The 19,400-nt window shown below is 39.3% G+C and overlaps 1 protein-coding gene across 3 annotated transcripts in view; it reads right to left on the bottom strand.

Moving 5' to 3' along the window:
- Positions 1-19,400, bottom strand: part of OSBPL1A (oxysterol binding protein like 1A) — a 211,696-nt gene that overhangs the window by 164,392 nt on the left and 27,904 nt on the right. For all 3 annotated transcript variants that reach the window (XM_068994018.1, XM_068994019.1, XM_068994020.1), the window contains exons 5-7: positions 13,125-13,236; positions 8,441-8,526; positions 7,165-7,309 (exon numbers count right to left, since the gene is read on the bottom strand). In XM_068994018.1, the coding sequence (XP_068850119.1) occupies positions 7,165-7,309; positions 8,441-8,526; positions 13,125-13,236 (343 nt within the window). The remainder of the gene's footprint in view (positions 1-7,164; positions 7,310-8,440; positions 8,527-13,124; positions 13,237-19,400) is intronic.

The raw sequence follows: 19,400 nt of genomic DNA, 5'->3' as shown, positions 1-19,400 counted from the left end.
GAAGACCATATCTTGTAAAAAAGAATTTAAGTATTTATAGACAAAATAATATGACATCTGGTGAGCGGATTACTGATAATGCCTGAGAGAGGATAATTTCTACACCAATTATACTCTTTTTAAGCTCTGATAATTTCTGTAATAAAAATTAAAAAAAAAAAAAAAAAGATCTCTACAGTGCCTGTGTGGGGAAAGCTTGTAAATGAGTGCAAGAGAAAAGCAAGGATACAAGTTACAAAGCAAAGGTCCAGGTGAAAGATACTAGTTACAAACAGCTCATGCAGCTCAAAATTTTAAAAAAAAAAATTTTTTTTTTAATGGGTAGAAGATCTAAATAGACAATTCTCACAGGCCAAGAGGCACATGAAAAGATGCTCAAAATCACAGAAATGAAAATGAAAACTATAATAAGATACCATCTCACACTGGTCAGAATGGCCATCATTATCAAAAATCTACAAACAATAAATGCTGGAGAGGGTGTAGAGAAAAAGGAACCATCCTACACTGTTGGTGAGAATATACGTTTGTGCAGTCACTATGGAGAACAATATGGAGGTTTCTTAAAAAACTAAAAACAGACCTACCATATGATCCAGCAATCCCACTCCTGGGCATGTGTCTGGATAAAACCTGTAACTCAAAAAGATACACGCACCCCAGTGTCCACTGTAGCCCTAGTTACAACAGCCAGGACATGGAAGCAACCTAAATGTCCATCCACAGAGGAGTGGATACAATGGAATACTACTCAGCTACAAATAAAGAATGAAATAATGCCATCTGCAGTGACATGGATGGTCCTAGAGATTGTCATACTGAGTGAAGTAAGTCAAAGAAAGACAAATCATATGACATTGCTTATATGTGAAATGGTACAAATGAACTTATAAAACAGAAATGGAGTCACAGGTATAGAAAACAAATTTATGGTCATCAAGGGGGGTAAACTAGGGGACTGGGACTGACATACTCACATTGCTAGAGATAGATAATAATCTACTGAAGAGCACAGGGGACTCTACTCCATACTCTGTACTGACCTATATGCAAAAAGAATCTAAAAATGAGTGGATATATGGGTATGTACACCTGATTCACTTTGCTGTACAGCAGAAACTAACACATTACAGATCAACCACCCTACAATAAAAATTGATTTTAAAAAAGAGATACTGGTGGCTTGAATTAGAGAGTTAGTAGCAAAATGGGGACATCAGTAGGTATGGAGAAAAGTACATGGGTTTGAGATTTGTTTTGGAGGTAGATTTATCAGACTGCTGATGGATAAAACTTAGACTGGCCACAGATTACTTTCTTGGTAGGGAAAAACCTTTTTAAAATGTTAACTGAGCAACTGATAATCGCTTTAGGTTTTCTAGCCAGCACATACGAGGACATCTTCTGAAAAGCTCTGGCAACTTGTTATTTTTATTCTATCTACAATGCACTTTTGAGAAACTATTCCTTTATGTAGAGAGAAGGGCAATGTGGTTTCTTTCACAGAATTCTGTCCTAACACCAAAAACAAATTCTGAACTCCTGCCAACCAGTTGAAATCCCATACAGAGCCCTCATTTCTAGATTCAATGTCCACAGTACCTAGCACATTGCAAGAATTTAATAAAATGTTTTTGAATGGAATGAAATAGCCTCCTTTCCTGGTTGGGCACCATAACCAGCTATTTCAGAATTGCACCACCTCTTATCAACCACAACAAAATAAAGTAAAAAACAGGAATGATCCTGTTTTTAAATTTTTGCATGATACAGACTTGGCCCTTAATGGGAAAACCAAATACAAATGTCAACACGCCTCAAATTAATTTACAAAGAATGCAATCTCGATCAGGGGCCAACAGCATTTTTACTAAGAACCTAAGAAAATTAAAGCCATTTGGAAAAACAGTTAAGGAACGACGGTCAAGGAAAATCCTCAACAAAGAATAGTACAGGGAAAAGATTACCAGCGAATAAAATCTTAAAAAAACCAACATTAAACGTGCAACACTGTTGAAGGAAAGTGACGGATGAGGCAACGAGTGAGTACAGAAAACACAGTCAGCTCTTCAAGTGGATGAGAAAGGGCTAACAGAACAATGGAAGAGGAATGGATGGATGCTTTGATGAAGGGTGCAGAGGTAAGTGATTAGCAAGTTGAGGGTCTCACATCCTAAGTACACGCTCACATCACCTTTTCTGCTCAAAACCCTCCACACTGGCCAGCAGGGCTGAGCCTCTGGCTATTGTCTGGAGTTACCACTCTCCCTGATGAGCACCTTCTAGGCACCCAAGCAGCTCTCTTCCTCAAATATGCCAAGTGCCCGCCTACCCTGAGCTTTCACACTGGCCTCGCCTTTGCTTTCACTGCTCTTCTGCTTGAACCCCTCACCAGGGCTCCCTCCCGTCCTCGGTCTGGCTCTCCGCTCAAGGTCACTTCAGAGCGACCTTCCCTTCCCTCCCTGCTTCCCAAAACATCAGCCCCACTGACTCACCCTCTATTCCCTTTGGCCTGTTTTATTTTTCCGAACATCACTGCCCAACACTGAACGTATTTTTTGCTTTGTCTGTCTCCTCCCACCAGAACACAGGCTCCAAGAGCGTGGAGACAGATTTTGTTCACTTTTGGGTCGCCAGTAACTGCCACAGCAGAGGCTCGGCATGTGTTGAATAGACGTGCCACAGACACACTAGGGGAGAACAGAATCGGATATGCCCCAACTGCTGCCTAAGCTTAGTGGTTTTAGAAGAAATCAAAGAGGAGGACCAACAAGTTTGACTTTAAACATCTTTGTTTTAAGAGACTTGGAAAATTTAGTCATAAAAAATATAGAAATTATCATTGTTCTTATCACTGAAGGTTTGGAGGCATGGAGCCCATTATACCCACACAAAATACTACGCAGAAGGCGAGCTATGAAGATCATGCTTCCAAGAACGACATGGAACACTGCTGATGCTTAATATCAGTTCAGTTCAGTTGCTCAGTCATGTCCGACTCTTTGCGACCCCATGAATTGCAGCATGCCAGGCTTCCCTGTCCATCACCAACTCCCGGAGTTCACTCAGACTCACGTCCATCGAGTCAATGATACCATCCAGCCACCTCATCCTCGGTCGTCCCCTTCTCCTCCTGCCCCCAATCCCTCCCAGCATCAGACTCTTTTCCAATGAGTCAACTCTTAGGATTTTAATATGTCAACTCTATTTACAAGCCATAAACTAGAAAGAATGGTAGATACTCTCCTAGGTGTTTGCCGGCCCATACTTATCACCATCCTCTGGGCACCCTCTGCCCTTTGTACACCCTGCAGGGGAAGACCCCAGCCATCATGTTTGTACCTCCACCCCAACTCCTATTGACTGTACCAATGGTGGGCACCTAACGCAAGTGGGCGCCATCATACTGCCCCCCACTTAGACTTAAAACTGAGGTTAACGGACAATGACCCACTGCATGTAGCACCAGGCAGCCATCTTGCCTCATGTAGGCCGGAAAACAAACGAGCTCGTCTGCTAAGCGACAGAAAGGAGGGACCACACAGTGCAGAGACACACACACAATGAGTGGCAGCCGCCTTGGGGCCTAACAGCATCCTGTTTCCTGATTCCATCCCCTCTCATGGTGAACAGCATTTCCTGTTTTGAAATAGAGAGAGATACCTCTGTATTCTTATACTAATAATATATGATCCTTCTTTTGCTTACACTCTCGAGTTGGTATCTATTATTTTAAATTTTAAAAATCTAGCCTACCATAGAACAGCAACTAAAACCTAAATCTTTGGATGTTTGGGTAGAGGTGATTATACCTTTTCAGTGTCTTCATTTTTCCTCATTTGGCCACAAAAAAGCAGCATGCTTTGAAACTTTAAAAAATGCTCAAAAATAGGTATGAGAATAAATCCGAATGGTATATAATATGCCAAAATACCAGAGGCTGTATTGGAGTAATGTATGTTCTTTCTCTATTTTTAAAACTTGCTAAAATGCAGACACTACTACTCTTATGGTAGTAGAATAAGAAAAACTCTTATTTTTTAAAAAATAAAAATTTTTTAAAAAACAAGTAAGAAAAAAGTACTGTCTCAGAAAGCACCATCTTAACTTTTATCAAGAACACATTAACATCTTTTAACAGGCATGCTGAACTTTCCAAATATCTGTATCCACCTGCCATTACTTTTAGAAGTTTACCCTTCAATCATTCTGTAAACTGCTACTAACTTTCAAAGGTAATCATGATGATTCTTCCCCACTTCCAGCTTTATTATTTTGTTTTCATTTTTTTTGATGACATAAATTGGTAGCATCATCATTCTCAAGTGTGTATTCCACTTTTATTATACAGGAATGTACCCATAAAGTGCTTTTTAAAAATTTTTTTCTTTTTATCTGTCTATTTATCTGGTTGCACTGGGTCTTAGCTGCAGCATGTGGACTCGTAGCTGTGGCATGCAGGATCGAATTCCCCATCCAGGGATCGAACCTGGGCCCCCTACATTGGGACCACAGAGAGTCTTAGCCACTAGACCACCAGGAAAGTCCCCCAGGAAGTGCTTTTACATGTTCAGTATGGTGTTAATATTGAAATAATGGCTTACCTATTATGCTTCAACTTCCTTTCTTTGCTCATTGTTTTATTTATCCACATTGATATAAGTAGCCCCTGTTCTCTCTCTCAGTATTACCGCAAGTATTAAAGCAAACCTCAGCTGATTCGAGCTGTTAGGCTTATGTCTACCTTTTTAATATTTTAGACAGAGCTGAAATAAACATCATGGTACATACTCCCTGTATTTATGTGAATGCACTTTTTTCATGGAAATGAATTTTAAGTTCTATATCTCTATACGGATCTTTCAGTAATGTGATTTTTGCCATCTGTGTATCTTTGGTGAAATGGCTGAAACTTTTCAGAATTGGGTTATCTTCCTCTTAGAGTTATAAAGGTTCTGTATATATCCTAGATAGAGGTTCATTGTTGTATATGTTTTGCCAATATTTCCTCCCATAACTTGCATTTTCATAACAGTGCCTATTGAAGAGGAAATGTTCTAATTTTGACAAAGTCCAATTTATCAATATTTTATCACTCATATTTTGTGTGTCATATTTAAGAAATCTTTGCAAAACCCAAGATAACTAAGATTTTCTCCTGCATTTTGTTCTGCAGTTTTATGGTTTTAACTCTTGTGTTCATTTCTTCGATCCATCTAGATCTAACTTTTACACATGATCCCCAAATTTGTATCTCTACCCAGACCCCTCCCACCTAGACTCAAAGTTCTTTTTCCAACTCTATCATGTGCATTACATGACAGTATTTCAAAATTGTAGTGTCTTAAAAACCAAGCCCCTAATTCTCAGCATCTGCTCACCTGCCCCTCCTACAGTCTTCCCCTTCTCAGGAACTGTAAATTCCAGTTCTCCAGGTCCACAAAAGGGGATGTGGAGCAGCCCTACTGGGATGTCCCTCCACCGAATACCCAAGACACACTCTGCAGCTTCTCTTAAGGTTACCCAACTCTGTCATCGACACTGTCCTGGGTGTATAAGCTATCCTCCTTATTTGAGAACTCCACATTTACAAACTTGAGCATTGTTAAAATTTACTTTAATCACCAATCAATACTCATAGCAATTTTCTGGTCATTCACAGACACATCCAGATTAATAAAAAATTAGAGTCTTCTTCCCACCTCTCCATGTTTCTACCCATCATGAACCCTGTACATTTGCCATTTTACTGCTTTTTCATACACAAACTAGGTGCCTTCAAAGGCTGATTAAATAAACTTTTTTTTTTTTAAGAGAAAAAAAATTGAGTCTTCTGATGCATTAGTTCCCTGAAGTGGAAAGGCTGATGCTCTGCCCCTTTGTCTCAGCCCTCAGACTGTAAACAAGTGTTCTCGTCACAGTCTACCTAGGGCCACACTTTTCACCTTTCTTGCTTCTTGTTTCTGGTGATTTCACTGCTGAAACTGGCCCCCAAGCACGGTGATGAAGTGCTGTCTAGCGCTCGTAAGCTGAAGAAGCCTCTGATGTGCCTTCCAGATAGAATACATGTTACAGGATCTTAGTTCAGGCTTGAGATATGATGTTCCTGGTAGTGAGCTCAGTGTTAATCATCAATAATATACATTAAATAAGGTGTTTTTACACAGAGGCTCACATAAAACAAGGTTATGTGTGATCTGTGGATGGGATGCTGTGACCAAAGGCTCATAGGAGTTTCACTCTATTTCCCTTATGAGCAATGGTTCAGTATCCACTAATTCAGAGGTCCCAGCAACATTGTATTAATAGAACAAGACTACCACAAATAACAAGAACCTATATTTTTGGGCTCCAAAATCACTGCAGATGGTGATTGCAGCCATGAAATTAAAAGACGCTTACTCCTGGGAAGGAAAGTTATGACCAACCTAGATAGCATATTAAAACACAGAGACATTATTTTGCCAAGGTCCGTCTAGTCAAGGCTATGGTTTTTCCAGTAGTCATGAATGGATGTGAGAATTGGACTGCAAAGAAAGCTGAGCACCGAAAATTGATGCTTTTGAACTGTGGTGTTGGAGAAGACTTTTGAGAGTCCCTTGGACTGCAAGGAGATCCAACCAGTCCATCCTAAAGGAGATCAGTCCTGGGTGTTCATTGGAAGGACTGATGTTGAGGCTGAAACTCCAATACTTTGGCCACCTCATGGGAAGAGCTGACTCACTGGAAAAGACCCTGATGCTGGGAAGGATTGAGGGCAGGAGGAGAAGGGGACCACAGAGGATGATTGCTGGATGGCATCACTGACTCAACGGACATGAGTTTGTATAGACTCTGGGAGTTGGTGATGGACAGGGAGGCCTGGCATGCTGCGATTCATGGGGTCGCAAAGAGTCGGACATGACTGAGCGAGTGAACTGAACTGTACATTTCCTCCCCTTGAGGGTAGGAATCAGATTTTAAGCCATCTTTAGTGCCTCAGGTGAAATAGGCATTATTAAACATTTAGGTCTTAACTGGGAAGTAAATCAATAAATTTTTTCTTTTGTATAAATGCCTTGACTTCAAAATTAAACAGTTGAACACAGGCTGGATGCTAAAACGAAACGCCTTTTTTTTTATAACTTCAAAATGTCCATCAGTGGCTATCACCAACATGCTTACCATTCTTGTTCTTCAGATTAGGGTCTGCTCCACTTTTTAGAAGCTTTAAGGCACACTGTTTATGAGCCCGGTAAGCAGCACAATGCAAGGGTGTGTTGCCTAACTGATCCGAACAGTTAACATCAGGAGGATTCGGCCGGTTGAGCTAACAATTGAAGAAATGCAATGTGAATTATATGCTGAAGACAGTCTTTCTCCCATAAAACCACGTAACAGATAACTAAGGTGGACCCTCCCGCTCCTGAGCCTGGGCAGCTGGGCTCCCTAGCATCTCGACCATCAGTGGCTTCCTGCTCGGAAAAGCAGTGAACCCACATCACCCTGCATGCTCCCCTCAAGCTGCTGTGGCGTCTCAGGTCCCACACTTCCCTGACGACAGACACCACACACCAAGCTGGGGCACTGGGATTCCACGTAGATCCATTCGCTCCTACCAGTCTTGCAGTTCACACTTGTGACAGCAGAATTACAAACTGGTCTACCAGAGACAGCCATTCAGAAGAGTTAAAACCATAAATGTTAAATGTGTAAACATTAAAGGGCTACTGAATTTGTTGTTCCCGGTTGACTCCTTTAAAAACAATTCCTTACAGTCTCCATTTCAGAACGTTTAAAAAACGTTTTAGGCCCCATCCTTGGAAACCAGAGAAGCCTTTTCAAACAAGCTGAAATAACTTTAAGGCAAACAGCCGTGCTTCAGTCGTGAATTTAGAACACATTCAGAGTTTTGTGTTTAATGAGACTATTTTCAGGAAATGGAAACTGGAAAGTAGGTCTCCTAAGGACAAAAAAATAAAATGGGTAAAGTTTTCAACCTGTTCTAACATGATATAAATATTTCAAAACTAATGTCCCTTGTCTGTATGTTAATTTCTGGAAGTACAGCATACCTTTCAGAAGTAATTACTCATCAAAATTAGAGAAAGATATTCCTTTATAAGATTCTATACATTACATGTCAAGTTTAAATTGGCTTAATCATTAAAAAAAAAAAAAAAAACTACCCTTACATTAAATGTTTACCTTGAAAAACCAGATTCTTAGCCATTAGGTTTTCAGTAGAAAGTGTGGAAGTAAATCAGAGAAAAACACCATCATGTAAAATGAACCCTGCTTAAAGTATCACCAGACTGTGTTTTTAGATATTTAAAGACTTCTGTTCTATTACTCTGATCTCGAGTATTTTGGTCCCACAGTTTGACTACGTTATGAACTCAACATTAGATCGAAATTTTCCCACAGCGTAAAGAAATAACACATTTTTTTTTTTTTTTACCAGAGCTGTAAGTTCTGCTGTTCTGCCTTCTCTTGCTGCTGCTAAAAGTAATTCTTCAAGCTTTCTTTGTTGAGTCCTTTCTACAGCTGCAAAAGGAAAGGTACATATTACTCTACTTCTAGGCTGGATCCTATTAGCAAATTTATCACAGAGATGTACAAAGAATAAAGGGATAGTGGTGAGAAAAGTCACAATGTTTTGAATTGTAATTCAAATGCTGTGAGACTTCATTATTATTCTCACTGCCTTAGACTTCAGATTACAGAGCTGAACTTCCCTCACGTTCAGATGAATTTATGTTTTCAATTCAGAGGTCTTTAAGTATGTTACTCACTATAATACCCATCACAGATAATTAAGAATTATCTTTTTATGCTGAAATATTATTATTTATGTGCCTTGGAAAGACAGATTAAGTAGGGAGAGGAGCTCATATCTTCCAGATCTTTAGAATGTGAAAAGTAATAATAAGAAACAAGGAAGACATTATTGTTGTTGTTCAGTCGCTAAGTCGTGTCCAACTCTTTGCAACCCCATGGACTGCACCAAGCCAGGCTTCCCTGTCCTTCACTGTCTCCTGGAGTTTGCTCATACTCATGTCCACTAAGACATACAAACCATATAAATATATTTAGGTTTATATATCAAGTCCATATTTTTATAAGAATATTTTATGTCCTTAACAAACACTATAGCATTTACTACATGCCAAATACCTTTCACAACACTTAAAAAATATTAACTCACTAAATCTGTGTAGCTACTCTTTGACGCATTACTATTTTGCCAATTTTATAGGTGAAGAAACTGAGGCAGAAACTTAACCTAAGGAACTTAACCTAAGTCACAGTCAGGACATGGAGGAGCTGGGACTTGAACTTGGGCAGGTGGGTTTCAGAGTACCTGCTCTTACCGTTACTCTGTGCTGCTCATACTTGCAGGGAATGAGAGCAATCTGGTTTAAGAGAGTGGAATATGTAAAAAGGTCTCATTTCCACTATATCTGAGTTCTGTTTTGGCTTCCAGAAAAGAAGCAATTTCATAGAAAGGTTAGCAATAATCCCTCTTAAAATATGTATATAATGTCCTCTGCAAAGGCTACAGGGGAGGAATATAAAAGCTTCCCAGGTCTTCCTGAGAAATAATGAACATTTATTAATAGTTAGTAATTACTATGCACTAACAGTTGTTCAAGACATGATGCATGCCCCTGCATTTCAACTACAGGAAACACAAAGCTTGAATACTGGAATAGCTGGAACCAGTTTGGCTTTGTCTAAAGAACTAACCTTACTATATACCAGCATCTGCTATTCTCACATTTTTATTTCCACACCCAGATCCCCTCCCTCTCCATCTTGGAAGAAGGCTGCCAAGCCTCCACACAGGCTCCCAGTACTGCCTTCTTTCGCTGGAACTGATGCTCTTCAGCCTTTCTTCTCACTGGTTCTACAGCCACCCGTCTGTGAGCTTTTGAAAACAGTCCCTAGCCTTCCTTACATACCTCTGCTACTGCATGTATTTCCCAGAGCTGCACTTTATCCCCACAGTCATGCCTGGAGTCAGGTACCTGTTCTTACTCTGTGTATCCTAGGCACTTATGACAGTATCTGACACAGTGCATGTTTAGCCAATAAATAGTCTCTGAATACTCAAACAATGCTTAATAATGATCATTCCAGACTTTAAGGAAGGGTCATTATGTTTCCCTACGACTACTCTCTAGATTGTCTAGGCTCATAAATGAAGGAAAACAGGATCTAGAGGTGAAAACTCTGCCTATGTTCCTGTCCTATATTCATTCTGGATACTGGAAAAAAAAAAAAGACTGTTGGTCTAGCCAACAAAAACAAGTACTCCAGTTGAAGGGACTTAAAGTTTCTAGAGTGCCAGTAATATTCTATTCCTTGATGCGGGTGCTGTTTACATCGATATGTTCCCTTGTGAAAACAGCAAGCCATACATTATTAATGTGTACTTTTATCTATATACTTTATACCTCAAAAATATTTTTAAAGCCAATACTCTACCCCCCAAATAATTTGTCCTTTAAATTTTAAATGTTATATGACTGTAAACTAGCTCTTTTCAATCAGAATTCAGAGTTAGGGAAGACCACAAAGATCATGAAGCCTAACTCCATCCTGACAAGACACTCACATACATGCCCAGGGTAGGTTAAATAGCAGTACACCTGAAATGCAGGTGAGAAACTAGCAAATATACTTCATTAACAGAAAATCACCATTTTGCAATTTCTATAGTCATAAGTGATTCGGGCAAGAATTATCAATGAACACTAAAATCATTGATTTGAAGTTTGTCGGTAATCAGGATATTTACCATGGTCTCAATTTTTCTCCCCAAGGATTATTTACTAATTACAAAAGTGGGACTATGTACTAAGTACCTTTACAGTGGACTACTAATGATCAAAGATAATTTCACCAATAGTAGAACAAATGACATCAAGTACCTAAAACAATGCATTGGTATAAAGCATACAACCTCATCCTATGTCAACTACAATGTACGCCAAGAATGGATAGCCTGAATCTAATTTTTATGAGACGAGAAAAGCCCAAATTGAGAGGCACTCTGCAACAGTAATATTATGATATTGATGTTAAATCTCATGAAGTTGATCATTATATAAGGAAATATCCTTGTTCTTAAGACATACAAACTGAAGTATTAAGGGCTAAACTATCATGTCTGTAAATTACTCCCTTATAGTGTTGGGAAAAAATTAGAAGTACATAAGTAACATTAAATAATGTAAACCAGATGTAGCAAAATGTTAATAACTGGTAACTAAGTGCAGATGTACAAGTGTTTGTTGTATTCTTCTTCAAACCTTCCTATAGGTTAGATATTTCTCAAAATGAAAAAAGTCAAATGATATGAAGAAGGTACTGGAGTCCCCTCTAGTGCCTGGGAAGTAGTAATCTATCCTCTCCCAGGATTAGAAGTGTCTGGGAAGCTCACTACATCTTTGAAGGCAACCCAGGCCACTATTATAGTAGACTGCACCCAAAGATGAACTCCCTGGCACTCCATTAACTAGACTCTCAGCTGGCCCTGGTCAGCCTCAAGTAAGAAAATCCATCTTCCAATGTAACAGCCCTTGAAGTACTTGAGTACGATTGTTGCGCCTACTAAAGCTTGTCCTTCTGGGGTGAAACGTTTCTTATCTCTACATGCAAACCTGTGATAGGATTTCTGGTCTCTCTGTGTGTGGTCTTGGTAGGTTGTGGGTGCACTCCCTGTAGTCTGACCCATTCATCATGTTAGCCACAAATGATATCACACCTGGCTAAGGCAATCAGAGCAAAATCTCCCAATTTCTACTTCCACTTCCCCAGCCAGGATCATACTGTAGCTGATAAATCATAGAGCCCATCAAGTCAACCAAACTCTTGCCCTTAACACAGCTGGGTTGTGAGGGTGTGAAGTCGGGCGCTTAGAGCATGTCTTTACAACTAGCCCCATTAAATGTCAACTTGTCACGCAAACCCAGTATCCCAGTCCAGCAGTTCTGGGTTCTCATCTTATTGCAAACAAAATGATAGAACAGTCATTACAAACACTTATTACAGACAGACAGTACCTCATCCTCCCAATCAGATCACGATTTAGTAAATGGCAGGGATCACATCTAGCATGTTCAGTTTCCCCCAAAATCACATAATACCGAGCCTTACAGATGTTATGTGTTGATTTCTTTATTAAAAATGAAAGGGCTCATTTTAAATGCAAGAGCGAATAAAAATACTGGCCTAAAAGGTGTCTGACAAGCAGACATTACCTTATAACTAGAGAAACAAGGGAGATTTTAGGTTTCAAGGCCAACTGGAAAGTAATAAAAAGCAAGACTGCGCCTTGTCCATAGATAAAAATACTACTAATAAATAAGTCAATGCCCTTCAAATGAAACATTTTCGTGCCCTCCTCTAAACTGCAAAGGAAAGAACAAAGGATGTGTGTGAAACTGCAACTTAAAATTCAATATCTTTATTCATAAGGGAGTAAATAAGAACTCTTCCCTTCTCTCCTATAGAAATACTACCCAAAATAATTACAGCCAAAACCCTGGGTATTTGAGTAACAATCCTAACAAACGAAGTTTCCTGATGTAAGCATTGAGATATTTTTGCCTTAAACTATTTTTAGAGAAATCCCTCCTATGTCTTCTTAAATGTAATTGAATCTTTGAAGTTCATCCAGCAATGAAGCTGATCCACGAAGAAGTTACTGTGGCCGTTGTGTTACAGTGATGCCCTCAGGATAACAGAGCGGCCAGAGCTCTCCTTGCCAGAATCACACGACTCCCAGGAACCACACACTTCTAGTTTCCCTGTTCTGTGCTCCTACATTCCTATATTATCACACTTTTGCTGCCTTTCAGCTGTACTCTCTCATGTCACTAATTTTTACTTTTAAGTATACTGGACATTGAATTTTTAAAACTTGCCATAATGTTATATAAAGTAAGAATTCAAAAGCTCTGAGGAAGCTCTCATACAGTTTTACATCCAATCGATGACTCTCAAATTACACTATCTTTGGAGCACAGGCTCAGTATCATCTATTTTGGCGTCTCAGAAGCCATTTTCTACTTATATCCTGGGCCATGGCTATAATGAAGATAAATGCTGTCTCGAGTAAGATCTGTAATATTTACCTTCAAGCATGTTTCTGATTTCTTTGTCATGAGTGACCTCCTTTGCTGTCTGTCCATTCCCATTAACAACAGTAGTATCAGCGTTGTGCTCTAAAAGAAGCATTACCAACTCCTAAAATAGCAGAGAAATTATTTTTAGCTATTATTAAACTAAAACTTTTTGTATTATAGCCCTTATTCAAATTTCTAATTACTACTGAATGTTTACAATAGAAACAATGACTATGTAGGAATCTTTAAAGTCCTTCAGCTCTGTTTAAATTAAATGACTACTAAGTAAGCATCATAAATGGAATACTCTACAGCTCAACTAATTGTGATAACTGACGACTGCCTACACAGTTGCCAATCTCCAATTAACACAGACCACTTCTGTAACTGATTTTTAAAGTAGATTATCTGGTTGTTTTACCAAATTGATTCATGTGGTCACACTAAATATGAGTTAACAAAGCTATTACTTAAAGTAGTAATTTAAATTAGATAATTAGAGCAGACAATACATTCATTTAACATTATTCCAAGGCCTGTTGAAAAAGAATAAATTCTTCAGCAGACTTAGATCTTTTAAAAATTAATTTTAATGTTTATAAGAAACAAGACATAATTTTCTGAAGTGATACAGACTGATGGGACCCGACACTAACAAAGGGACGGGTAATAATGAAGCACATGACCTCCTGAAGTCAATTTTCAACAGCGAAGTATCAGCTACACCCTTCATATTTACTCTGAGTGGCTAACAGCTCTCTTGGGAATTTGAAACTAATCAGCCCAGTATCACTGGTTCAGTTATATAACTTAAGACAGTACAGGTGGATAAGCGTGCAAGAGATTTACAGGAAACTATTAGAGATTTGCTGTTTAATTTCACCAGGGTGTGTAGCACTCAGGCAGGGGATGTGGTAACACTCGCTCTTTAGTTCTACAGGAAGACAGGATGAAACACAGTGCTACCCTAACTAACCTCTAGGTTGACAGTACACTGATACCCGCGGGAATTGATATTCTGTGTCATTACATGTTATGTTCTCCTACGAGTTTCCTTTTTCCACTGGGCCATACAATTTTTACCCTTCTTTAAATAGAATTTTTTGTAGTTAAAAAAAAAACAAACCTTAAATACACATGCAAACACAGACAGGAAAACAAAATACTTATTGTCCTGGTCATTCCATGACCACCACAAACATTTTGGCAGTTTTTTTTCTAATCATTTTTCCCATGTATAAGTTTGAGATTTTTCTAAAAAAATATAATTTTATTTGTATGACACAATTAAGTTATACTCCACTTGCCTAATACATCATTTTCTAGGCTATTATAGTGTTCATAAACATACTTTTCACTAAATATTCTATAAAATGTACTACCACATTTTACAAATAGAAAAATTGCTAAGAAGTGTAATATGTTAGTAAATTCTTACAAAATATCTTCGCATTTCCTATCTTTTTAAAGGAAAGATTTTGGGAGAAGTGTTTTCATGCTTCATGCAGAGAGTTCGTATTAGTAAAGAAAGTAGAACATAGAATGATAGAAAATATTTATAAATCATATCTGAAAAGGAAACTGCATGCAAGATATATGAAGAACTTTTTACAACTAAACAATAAAAAGATAATCCAATTAAAAAATGGGCAAAGATAAAATGAATAATCAGAAAAGAAAATTAAGAAAAACGAGTCCATTTACAATGGCATCAAAAAGAATAAAATGCTTTGATGTAAACTCAAGCATGGAGATGAAAGATTTGTACACTAAAACTACAAGATACAGCTGAAAGAACTTAAAGACATAACTAAGCGAGAAGACATCTAGGAGTCATGAATGGGAAGACAATAGTGTTGAGAAGCGACCACTACCCAAAGCAATCCACAGATTCAACGTAATCCCTATCAAATCCCAATGATGTTTTTTGTCCAGAAACAGAAAATCCCACCCTAAAATTCACATGGAATCTCAAGAGACTCCAATCACCAAAACAATACTGAAAAAAGAACAAAGTTGGAGATCTCACACTTCCAGATTTCAAAATTTACCTCCAAGCTGATCAAAGTAATCAAGACAGTGCTATAATGACATAAAGACAGACATACAGACCAATGGAAGAGCACAGAGAGTCCAGAAATAAACTCTCACATATGTGTTCAAATGATTTTCGACCAGAGTGCCAAAACCATTCAAAGGGAAAAGGACAGTCTCTTCAACAAATGGTGCTGGGAAAAACTGGATAGTCACATGTGAAAAAATAAAACTGGACCCGCATACTTTACACCACATACAAAAATTAACAGAAAATGGATGAAACACTTAGTGGAAAACTTAAAACATAAACTCTTAGAAGAAAACATAAGAGGAAGCTACATGACATTAGATTTAGCAATGATTTTTTGGATACAACACCAAAAACATAGGTTAAAAAAAAAATAAACTGGACTAAATCAAAATTTAAAAATTTCTACAACAAACAGCAGTATCAAGAGCGTGAAAAGGCAATCCAGAGTGGGAGAAAATATTTGAAAATCATGTATCTGATCTAGGATTTATATCTAGAATATGTAAATAACCCCTAAGTAACTCAACACCAACCAACCAAACTATCGATCTTAAAAATAAGCAAAGAATCTGAAAAGGTCACATACTGTATGATTCCAACTACATGACATTTGGGAAAAGGCAGAACTGTGGAGACAAGAGAAAGATCAGTGGCTTCCAGGGGTTGGAGTAGGAAGAGGGATGAACAAGCAGAGCATAGAGGATTTCTAGGGCAGTGAAAACACTGTAACGATAGACACATTTCATTACATTTTTCTCAGTGCACATACAACAAGAGCGAACCCTAAAGTAAACTACAGACTTTGGCTGGTTGCAATGTGTCAGTGTAGGGTCATTGCCGGGAGCCTGCGTGAGGAATCCCGCCTGTGACAAAGGTCATGAGGAAGGAAGCCCAACAAAATGCAAAGCCGTGATCCGGCTTCAGGGGTTCCCCCTGAGTTTTCCTGAACATCTACCCCCCAAAACCAGAGTCTGCCTGATTTATTACTGTGCTTTTCACTCTTCTGACATTCTCTGGAAAAAAGTTAATTCAGGGCTTCAGTCTCCTGCATCAACTCAAACCCCTTTGATGGCTCTCTAACTTGCCTGACAGGTTCCCTCGGACTTTTTGCAGCTTGTGAATTGCTTACAGCCCCCCAACTGCGAGGGGCACAAAGCTTAAAGCATCTTAAAGATACTGAGCCTTTTCTAAAGAGCTAAAAATTATATTGGTGACAGGTTTTCACTGTTGACTCAATGACTGCTGCCAGGCCTCCATATTCTTTATCTTTTAGGCACCTGAGGGATATTAATCAATGTAATCGGGATGCAGAAATAGGAATATAGTAGTTTTGACATTAGCAACACTAGACTTTTGAGTTACTTTTCTTAGTTATAAATCACTGTACTCCTTTTACTTGTTATAAATTGTTGTATCTTTGCTATGTAAGAATGTAACTTTATTTAGTGCTTTCTGAGAGCGGCACCAGACTTTGGGAAGAACAACACTGTTAGGGCAAATAAGTCTTCTGGTTGACAAACCCTTATCAGAAAAAGGGCTGTAAAATGTTAATTGGCCCTCTGGCCAGAAGATGATGTAAATCACCTAAGACTTGTGTATACAACTAGGTATGCAGAGAGAGAGCCTGGTCTCAATAAGAGTCAGGGCTGCTGATGCTGCATAATTTTATATTATCCATTGATCTCTATGTACAAAAAAAGGTATAAAAGGCTTTTCTGGACAATAGAGGATGGGCCAGTCATTGGACTGGTTTCCCCCGTGTCTTTACTCTATTTTCTGGCTGAATTCCCATCTGGGGCATAGAGGCTCGCCATGTCTACTTACTTGCCCCGGCTTCTAAGATCCATGCGAGAGGGAGCCCAAGGTGGGGCACCCAAATGCTATTCAAGAGGATGCCGGCGGCCTAACGTAGATGGTGCAAGTTCCTTGCCTTGGAACTTTATTGGTTTTCCACGTAAACCAAGTTATTCAGCATCTTTTCTCCACTAAATTTTCCTACTATACTATTTCCTCTTAATTTCTTTTGTATTTCTAAATAAATAAGTTTTTCCTCGCCTATGCCGTCTCCCCTTCAAATTCCCTGGATCCACCGGGGCAGGACCCCGGCAGGTCATAACTTGCTTTAAGGGAAAAAAGAAAAAGGACCACACTGGTGAGGAATGTTGATAATGGGATGCATGTGTGTAAGCACAATATACATGAGAAATCTGTATCTTCCTCTCAATCTTGCTGTGAGCCTGAAACTACTCCACAAATTTGTCTTTAAAATTAAATAAATAAATACATATATGGGCAATGGATTCAACAGACATTTTTCCAAAGAAAAATGGCCAGTAAGTATATGAACAGATGCTCAATAAATCATTATGGAAATGCAAATTAAAACCAAATGAGATACCATTTCACAACTGTTAGGATGCCTAAAATTAAGACTGACAACAAGTGCAATGAGGATGTGAAGAAAATGAAACCTTCACACAAGGCCAGTGGCAAAGTAAAATGGTGTATAGCTGCTTTGGAAATTAGTTTGGCAGCTCTGCAAAATACTCAACATAGATCCACTCCTAGGTAAAGACACAAGAGAAATGAAAATATATGTCCATGACAAAAATCTTGCACATGAATGTTCAAAGAATATTCATAATATCCAAAAATTGGAAACAACCCAAATGTCCATCAGCTGATGGTGGGATAAATAAAATGTTGTTCCATACAATGGAAAGCTATGCTTAGTCGCTCAGTCATATCTGACTCTTTGCGAACCCTGGACTATAGCCTACCAGGCTCCTCTGTCCATGGGGATTCTCCAGGCAAGAATACTGGAGTGGGTTGCCATGCCCTCCTCCAGGGGATCTTCCCAACCCAGGGATCGAACTCAAGTCTCCCACAATGCAAGCAGATTCTTTACCATCTGAGCCACCAGGGAAGCCCAAGAATACTGGAATGGCTAGCCTATCCCTTTTCCAGGGGACCTTCCTGACCCAGGAATCAAACCCGGGTCTCCTGCATTGCAGGCAGATTCTTTCCCAGCTGAGTCCACCAGGGAAGCCCAAGAATACTGGAGTGGGTAGCCTATCCCTTTTCCAGGGGACCTTCCCGACCCAGGAATCAAACCCGGGTCTCCTGCATTGCAGGCAGATTCTTTCCCAGCTGAGTCCACCAGGGAAGCCCAAGAATACTGGAGTGGGTAGCCTATCCCTTTTCCAGGGGACCTTCCCGACCCAGGAATCAAACCCGGGTCTCCTGCATTGCAGGCAGATTCCTTCCCAGCTGAGCTACCAGGGGAGCCCTTACAATGGGATATTATGTGGCAATAAAAAATGAAGTACTGATATACACTATAATCATGGATAAGCCTTGAAAACGTTGTGCTCAATAAAAGAAGCCAGTCACAGAGAATCATGTGTTATATGCTTCCATTAATGTTAAGTGTCTAGAATGCACAAATCTAAAGAGACAGTAAATTAGTGGTTGCCAGAGCCTGGGGAGAAGGGGTGACGGAATAACAGCTTGTAAGTACAAGATTTCTTTTTGGGGTAATCCAAATGTTCTAAAACTGATTTGTGTTAATGGTTGCACAGGTCTGTCAACATACCTGAATCACTGAATTGTATATGGGTGACCTGTAAAGTACATGAAATAGACCACAATCATGTGCCTATAGAAAGAGAGTAGAGATTATTCAAGCTGGGTACCACATGGCATATTCAAGTTAATGTGTTATTTCTCAATCCAGCTCATCTAATTGTTTCATACAATCTCTGCAGCTGCACCAGTGTTCTAGTAATTAATTGTCCCAATTTCCAAGCAAGTATAAGAACTAATGTGGTGGACTTTCTGTTAGGGAAATTAAAATGGAGGAAGTCTTGTTCAGGCTTCAGAAGCAGGAGAGAAGACCTCTGACCTTGCTTCTGACCTGCCTGAGCACTGCCTGTGTTCTCTACCTCCCAAAAGCACAGCTAGTCAGGCAGCACTTTAATAAGCAAGGTAGTGGGGTCTTGGAATTGAGTCCCTAGAGGCCTGCCAACCGGGGTTTAATGATATCCTGTAACTCACACTTCAGTTCAGTCGCTCAGTCATGTCCAGCTCTTTGCAACCCCAAGGACTGCAGCATACCAGGCTTCCCTGTCTATCACCAACTCCTGCTGGAGCTTGCTCAAACTCATGTCCATTGAGTCAGTGATGCCATCCAACCATCTCATCCTCTGTCATCCCCT

The sequence above is a fragment of the Capricornis sumatraensis genome, chromosome 21, assembly GCF_032405125.1.
Source record: "Capricornis sumatraensis isolate serow.1 chromosome 21, serow.2, whole genome shotgun sequence".
Taxonomy (NCBI): Eukaryota; Metazoa; Chordata; class Mammalia; order Artiodactyla; family Bovidae; genus Capricornis; species Capricornis sumatraensis.
This window is presented reverse-complemented; position numbering and strand designations above follow the sequence as displayed.